The sequence below is a fragment of the Pterocles gutturalis genome, unplaced genomic scaffold (genome assembly GCF_000699245.1).
Source record: "Pterocles gutturalis isolate BGI_N339 unplaced genomic scaffold, ASM69924v1 scaffold2653, whole genome shotgun sequence".
Classification (NCBI taxonomy): domain Eukaryota; kingdom Metazoa; phylum Chordata; class Aves; order Pterocliformes; family Pteroclidae; genus Pterocles; species Pterocles gutturalis.
Window position 1 is genome coordinate 5179 of NW_010117825.1, and position 7917 is coordinate 13095.

The following is a 7917-nucleotide window of genomic DNA, read 5'->3' on the forward strand; positions in this document are numbered from 1 at the left end:
TAACCCACAGCTATTTCTCCCCTTTTGCCAGGCCCAGGGTAATTTCTCAGGGGGGTGGAGCAAAACCCAAGCCCTATGGGGCAGGTGCTGTTGGGGCTGCAGTGGAAAGCTGTGTGCAACGCGTGCCTGAAGGCTGCAGCTGGGATCGCTGTACCAAGAACCTGAGCCAAGGTTGCCCGGGGTATTGCAACCCCTGGGAGTTTACTTGAGGTGAGGAATTTGCTCCTGACATTTTGATATTTCTCCAGATCTAGGTGTAGCGAGAGATATCCCAGCACCCAGGCCTGGCCCTGGTTAATAGGGTGTAGAAAGGGGACGGGTGAGTGGGTGCCCATCAGGCAGTACTAGCAGTCTTTCTGTGAGCTTGTGAAACAGCTTAGGAGAAAAAAAAGACATCTGAGGCCACAAGCGCAGTTTGTAATTTGTATTTTATTTCTTTGTACAAGTGAAAAAATAGGGGAAATAGGAGAACTACAAGACTGAAAGGTAATGTGAAAGCCCATAGTGAGGGTCCACAACTACCACTGAAGGGTGATCTGTAGCCTGGTGGCACAGGAAAGTGTTACAGCTAAGGCACAGTGGTGCCCTTCTTTTTTAAATAAATAAAATGTCAGAGCTGAAAAAAAAAAGAAGTGGAAGCCAACTAATTCTGAAAATCACCCTTGTCACAAGTAACTTCACTGCAGCTATTAAAATAAGGTGGCCAGCAAGTGCCTAGACCCAAAATACCTGAAAACCTCTGTGGTGCAGGGGGAGCTGGAGGGGAAGCTTTTTTGACAAACTTAATGTTCAAAGGTTTTAATGTAATTAAAGGCCATTTTTGATGTAAGTTTAAGTGTTGTCAGCAATGCTGCATGGGCCTGCCTCTGGAGAATCAGCAAACGAGAGCATTTGCACTCTCATGAAGAGGAGGAAAATGCAAGGAATAAACAGACTGCATGGTGAGATCCCAAAAGAGCAGTGCCCTAGCTGAGAATTCAACATTTTTCCAAAGCTTGGCTCTGGTTTACATTCCTCTAGTGGAAAAAAATGACTCAGATAATTAAACTGATGGAGATTTTCCAAGCTGTTCAAGACACTAAAAACATGTATCTTGTCCTCAGCTTAATGGTAGGTAGCATATAAATACCTTTTAAAAAATACCCTGTTTTTAATTGTCCTAAAGTATTCTGGGAACACAAACACGGCTGGAATATTACTTCAGTGAAAGTGCAGTTCTAGAGACGTACCTATGCATGGAAAAGGGATATGCTGTGACTGGCATCGCTTTCCCATCCAAATACTTGGGTAGCTATCTGCCCTCGCCCTGCCTTTGAAGCGGCTGCTCTGCACAACTTTCTTTCAAGCCTTTCCCACTTCTCTTTTCTCTCCAGTAGCTAAAAATGGGATGTGTATCTGCAGAGCAGAAATTAAAACCCCCTCCTGCCCAAACCATTTCTTCTTTGATCCTGAATAAGAAAACAGGCTTCAAGCTGGTGAGTTTTCTATTTTGAGTAACACAATGTCCAGGGGAGCCGTATTCCTCCCTTTAAACAGAGACAGCTGATAGCTGCTGCCGCAGAAGCCGAGTTCGGCCTGCCATCGTGCCCCCGCAGCTCAGCAGACACGGCATGCTGAAGGAGGGAATAAGGAGGCCAAGGGCAGGAAAACCTTGCTGACACAGACCTCATGTTGGGTACTGCAAAAGATAAGCAGATATACTGAGGGAGGCTGCTCTTGGGAGCTGGAGGAACTGCTCATGGGCTTTGAGATAAACACAGACATAAGCTGCATCAGTGATTAAACATCAGACACTGTGGAACTGCTCTTCACAGAGTGGAAATTCAATTCCTAACCAAGGGCTTAGATCTTGTGCAATAAATAAGTGTGATCTAAATTCTCAAAACATGACACACTTGCGTGGCACAGACCCCACGGGCTGCTGAATCTTTGTACTGAATCTTTGTACAAGGGTCCATAACGCTGCCAGGATCAACCCCCCCATCCATGAGAAGGGAAACCAAAAGTAGCCATCAAGACTGGTCTAGGGTACCTGCTAGGAATTAGGGACAGTCACTAAAAAATTTCACTCCAAAGTCTGCCTTTTTCCACAGAAATTGTTTTCAGGAAAAAAAAAAAAAAAAAAAAGACTCTTCTAAAATTTTGTCTCAAAGAGGTGCATGATTTTGAAAGAAATAGGTAATCCACAACATTGTACAGTTTATAAAGTGACTATTCTATGCCAGACAAAAATGCAAATGAAATATTTCAGATACTTTTTCTTGGAAGAAACTGGTCTTATTGAAAATTATTGCCTAAACCATACTTGGCAGTTAACACCTCTAGCTTGTGTTTGATTCAATTTGGTTTTAATTACATCGACTACTGTAAGCGTTCACACTGGCTGTGCCAACATTTGCTTTCTTCTCTAGGTGAAGCTGATGAGCCCGTGATACTCCCTCTGTGTGACCCTCCTTGACCTTACAGCGTTTGCAACAAGGTACTGGTGGCCAGGCACTTTGGCAGCACCAGGGCCATCACAGACCCATCAGCTTCACCATCGGTTCATGGTTATTCAGCCTGACTGAAGCCAGTGCTTGCAGCTCTGCAAATGGGCAAGCAGATACCCTGGTTCATACCAGGGATGGGTTGGGTTGTCCCTGTGCAAAGCATTTCTCCCGTTCTGCTAGGAAGACTTTGCCTCGGGAATCTGCGTGCTTGGCTGCTCCACGGCCAGCTGGTTTTCAAAGACACAGCACAGCTTGTAATTTTCTATGATCTTGGCTTGAAAATACTCCCTGTCCTTCTTGTGCCAAATGTCTGTGGCAATGTAGGTGTTGTAGGGGTCGCAGGAGTCCTCCCGCCTCCTGGCGCGGATGTTGGTCAGCATGATTCCCGCTGTGAAGAAGCCAAAGAGGCCCATCAGCAGCAGCACGTAGATGATTTCCAGGTCGCTGCTGGCACTTTTGATCTGGGAAGGTGCAGAGCTATTTGTCTGCTTGAGGTAGTCTTGAAGCAGCTTGGAGAGGAGTGAACTCAGGACTGTGTCATTAGACAGCACCAACATCTTGGTTTTCTGTTCTTCACACTTCTTTCTTCCAGAACTATAGGTCACCTAAAAAAGAGTAAAAATAAGAGGCATGCCATGAGATAAAAATGCTATTCCCTCTGTCTCCCGTTACTGGCTCCCCTCCACAGCAAGAAAGCTACCTTGGGACTGGTGCAGAGGCAGGATGGCTGGACAGGCCTGGAGGGACCTCTTCACCCCCTGTGTCCAAGCCGGGCTAGCTAGGCTGAGTCCATCCCCCATAAATACTTGCCTTAGAAAACCTCCTCAGTCTTCACAGAAGATCTGTCATGGTGTGCAGCTGCTCAACCTGTTGGCCACTCACCCCGATACCTCACCCCATGCTGCTATTTAAAGCCAATGACTTCTGCCCCCAAGCCCCCACAGGCATGAGGAGTGTCTCACTCTGCAGCAACTGCTTCCGGCATTGAAGATTGTGGTCATGGCTTCCCTCGGTCCTCTCTCCTCCACTTTCAGTTTAAGGATTGAATTTGGAAACAAAATTTCTGTACCTGATCTTCAGTGAGTGGAAATCACTCGGTACCTGCAGCAAGCTCCTCCTGTCCACCCTTCTTGAGGAGCCTTGCCTTTTTTCTGCAGCTGTCATAAGGGTAGCTATACACTGTGCAAAACCGAGCAACGAAACCTCTGACAGAAATGTATCCCACACTAATTTAATTCAACTTCCCAATGGGCACTTGCCCAGGGAGTGGACATGGAGGGAGTTTATAGTAACTGCCTACCCAGCAGTGGAAAGGAAAAGCATCTCCCTTCATCCTCCCTCCTACAGGACAGCAGTCCTTCCCCAGGTAGTTCATGGCTTTTCCCTCAAAACTAAATTACTATGCAACCAGTGTTTTATTGTCTGGTTAGGAGGACTTCCACCAGCATCACGGCAGGTCAGGAACCGGGCAGGCGATGGCAGCACCAAGAAGCACCTGGACGTCCAAAGCCTCCTAGCCATGACTCTACGCCTTGACAGTCTTACACAAGAAGCTGAAGGGTCCTTTTCCCCTTTCCAATGTCAGCTGTAAATCAGTTAATAAGAGCAATTCTATCAGCCATCCCAAAGCCGCAGTAGCCAGGTAATATGACTGACAATCTCCCTACAATGCCTGCTGTAAATGTCTCAAGCAAATTAAGACAGCAGTCTCCCTCTGGTTTTGCCCTTAGCACATTTGAATGAGGTACTGTTGTTATTCAAGGTGACTTCTGTAGCAGCAATCTTGTAATCACATAAGATGGCTGTCAGTGCTTTCTACAGTTTTAAATCTGTGAGAGCAGGCCAGCATGTTAGCAAAAGCTTCTCCAGCATACTCACCTTTTGTTGGTTTTGGTTTATTTTGAAGAGTTACTATATTATAACCATTTATAATACATCAAGAATTAAATTAACCCTTGGGCAGAAAGCCACCAGAAGGCCTAGGCAGCAATTACACCCCCCTTCCATGTGGGTGACGTTAATGATGCATAAATGTTGTGCAGGGGGGAGTTTATCTGTGTACACAGCCTCCAGCTGTCGGTAATGACACTGCAGTAGATGAGATGTATCTGGAGGCTTCTTTCAATTGTCTGTGCCTTGCTATGGCATAAATGCTGTAAAAGGAGATGCTGAGACAGAGGAAGCAAGAAGAGGACACTGATCTTATGACCGGCCACCTCTCATATGAAGAGCAGTTATTTACCCAGCGTGTTCTGTGCTATCAGGTGCTATTGGCAGCCAAATGAAATACACAATTAATGCAGACATTAATATGATCAAATATATTCACATAAATTAATGTACAGTGCAACTGCATGTGCTGATTTTCAGCCTGAACCCTTTTGCCAGACCTCCCAGCTATGCCGTCATGGCTTTGGGGCCAGGTCCCACTGAAAGTCAGACGGTCAGCCCAGGAAGATTAATTAGGTGGAGAAAGCCATGTTCTCCTCACCATACAACCCTGGGGAACATGAGCGGCACCAGCCCACACCAGATGACATCAGACTGCTTCCCTTGGCAAGTGGGTGACCACCAGGAGCCCAGGCCAGGCTCCTGTGGGCTCAGACTCACCTTGCTCCAAGCAATCAGTTCCTGCGATGAGGTGCCTCGCCAGCAGGAAAAATGAGCACACATGAGAGTATGCCTTGGTATTTTGGCTTTAAATAGAGCCGAGCCTGGGGGTGGCCGAAGGAGACAAAAATCGCCGGTACAAAACAATATTCTGGTCCAATTTATTTCTTCAGTCGTATGAGTCAAAGCTAGAGGAAATAACATCTCAGCAGCTTGGGCTTAATAGTTAAAATCTATTCACATTTCACAGCTGTTTTCAGCTCCTTGAAAAAGGAAAGGAAGGGAAAACCAAGTTTAAACGTTTATCTGAGATTACTCCTCCTAAGCATGCAGAATGTGTTGACACTGTAAAATGTAAAACTGCTAACAAATTATTGTAATAACTTTAAGACAAAACAAAGAAGAATTTCACTGGATCTCTCCGCTTTTTCCGGAAAGACAGGCAATCATTTCTCATAATGATGATCAGCAGCACTGATGACACTTTGGATGCTGATGAATTGACATTTTGAGGCTGGACATCCTCAGCTTCCTCCCTGTATTCTTTTGGGAGGTTTCTAAGGGTTGCAAGATATTGCCCACTTCTGGGTTGCTTGCATGCTGGCTGGGCTGGAAGCCAGCAGGGAGCTGAGTGGCCCCATCTCCGTAACCACATCAGATGGCAATAACAGGAGAGGTTAAGGGAGGGAAGGGGCGCTTTCCTGTTCCCCAGGAAATCTCCTGAAATCTCAACAAGCCTAAAAGCCTCACCCACCACTGTGCATCTCCATTGAAATCCATACTGGGACTGGTTTAGAGCTGGAGTGCACAGGACGGGGAAGAGCCACCTGTGTCTTTGGCCTACTCCATGACCGATAATCGCATCCCACTGTCCCAAAACCTCTTTGTTTTTACCATAACCAGAGTGGTTTTCTGCTTCCCACTGCCCTCCCCAGATGACTACTGATGGGCTCCAAATCATGATCCGTCCCCTCGTGGGTCCCTCCTGAGGACCTCTGAGTAAAACTGTGCCCAGCCCAAAATCAGCATCCTGGTTTGCCCAGGTTGCATCCTGGTAAGCCAGGACCTCACCTGGGGTGGTCAGATGACCACCCATCCCACACCAACCCACAGGATAGTTTCAGTGCATGCCAGGGGAGTCACCACTCCTACCTCTCTTGGGAGGGCAAGCACTGAGCAGTGAACTGCCCATGTTAAAAATGACCTGGGGCAAAACTGAACAGTTCAGCAACTTTTTCACTGGACAGTGAATCAGAGGGAATTTCCTAAGGCTGGCAGCAGCCTGGGTCACATTCTGCTCTCAAATGCACTCTTGCCTCTCCATCTGTTACGCTAAATAGAGGTGACAGATCTCCAAAACAGAAGCAACGGGCTCAGCACAGGTTGCTTTCCAACACACAGGTTTTCCGGCAGTGCAGGTATACTGCTGGCATTGCCCAAAATCACCTTCCGTCAGCTGCCAACAACGACCTGAACCACTGCCCTCACTCACTGAGCCCTGTCCCTTTCTTCAGTCACCTGCCTCTTGCCCTCTTTTTCTCAGGCCATGGATTTCTTGTGGGAGGTGGAGAGGGACCTCCTCTGAGTGATATTTTCAATGGAGAACGTGGGTTTGGGATGGCAGGCAAGCTGCTACAGGCAGGTTTCTGGAGTTGAGGAATGGACAAAAGCAGAACTCTACGAGACAGATCTACACCATAAATGTCTTTATGTGGTCAGATGGGTATGGCCCACAGTTTCTACAGTCGGTGGAGTGAGGAAAAGCATCTGAAGGCAGCTAAACCACCCCCTCCAAAGTATTTTAAAATACTGCTTATAGATGAGCAGGTTCTTAGCAGGTGTAAAACCGTGCATTCGATCTAACTCCGGTGAAGATCCGAGGACCCTAGACAGTGTTTGCTTTCTCTGTCTGCTGGCTCTTATTGGTTGGGATGCCTTTAACCTGGACACTGCTCTATGCAAAAGTTACCCAGGGATGTACTTACAGAGGTGAGCTGTTCTTTGCAGTGGTGGCACTCCACTGGTGGAGAAAAAAACCAACCAATCCCACTACCCCCTTCCCTCATACACCTCAAAGGCCTCTGTGTAGAGGAGAATGAGTCCTACTCTGCTTATTTCCAACCACACCAGAGTCTGTTCACACTGCTCAACACCTTAACACCTCCCTCCATGCCTGCAGGAGTACTTGCTGCTCCCCCAAATCTCCGTGGCTTGGGCAAGAGCCATGGGGCACAGCTGAGGGAAAGGAGACCTCCTGGAGATGGAAAGGAGCTCTCTAGAAGGAAAAATGAAAAATAAACCTCTGGCAGCTACTTTTTTCATTGTGGTATGTTCTGTCTGGGGAGGAATGAAAACTGGCCCAGCACTGACCCTGAGAGCACCTCCTGAAGGAAAAAATTGAGAGATCTGCGGCAGAGGGCATCTATCAAGACAGCATTTTAGCAATTAACGTGGGGAATTAGGGAAGAAAGCTTTATGCCACCAAGGCCCCTTGGTTTAAAAAGGCTGCAAGTGATGGAGGGCCAAGCTCAGGGAAGACCCAGTTACTCCTGGAGCTATGAAGCAGGACACACTGTGGGACTGCAGGATGGAGGTGCATGGGTAAATGTGGATAGGCTCCACACACATCGTGTCTATCTGCCATCTCAGAAACCATCTCTGAGCATGGCTCAGGCCATGTCTCTCCAGTATGGCCCTGCTATGACAGACCTACTCCTAACCTTAATCTCCTGAACATCCAAATGCTTACAGCTATGGAGTGCTAGAGCTGCAAAATGCAAGTCCATGAGACTGCCTGTATGATGTGGAGTCTGACCCT

At 47.2% G+C, this 7917-nt stretch overlaps 1 protein-coding gene across 1 annotated transcript; it reads right to left on the reverse strand.

The window, feature by feature from the left end:
* Positions 1-2665: 2665 nt before the first annotated feature.
* KCNE1 (potassium voltage-gated channel, Isk-related family, member 1) lies at positions 2666-3046 on the reverse strand. Its single transcript, XM_010075945.1, has one exon. The coding sequence runs from the start codon at positions 3044-3046 to the stop codon at positions 2666-2668; it is 381 nt and encodes a 126-aa protein (XP_010074247.1).
* Between the last annotated feature and the right edge of the window lie 4871 nt (positions 3047-7917).

What these genes read in the sequence shown, in the direction of transcription:
- KCNE1 (XM_010075945.1), bottom strand. Translation starts at nt 3,046, where the DNA reads ATGTTGGTGCTGTCTAATGACACAGTCCTGAGTTCACTCCTCTCCAAG.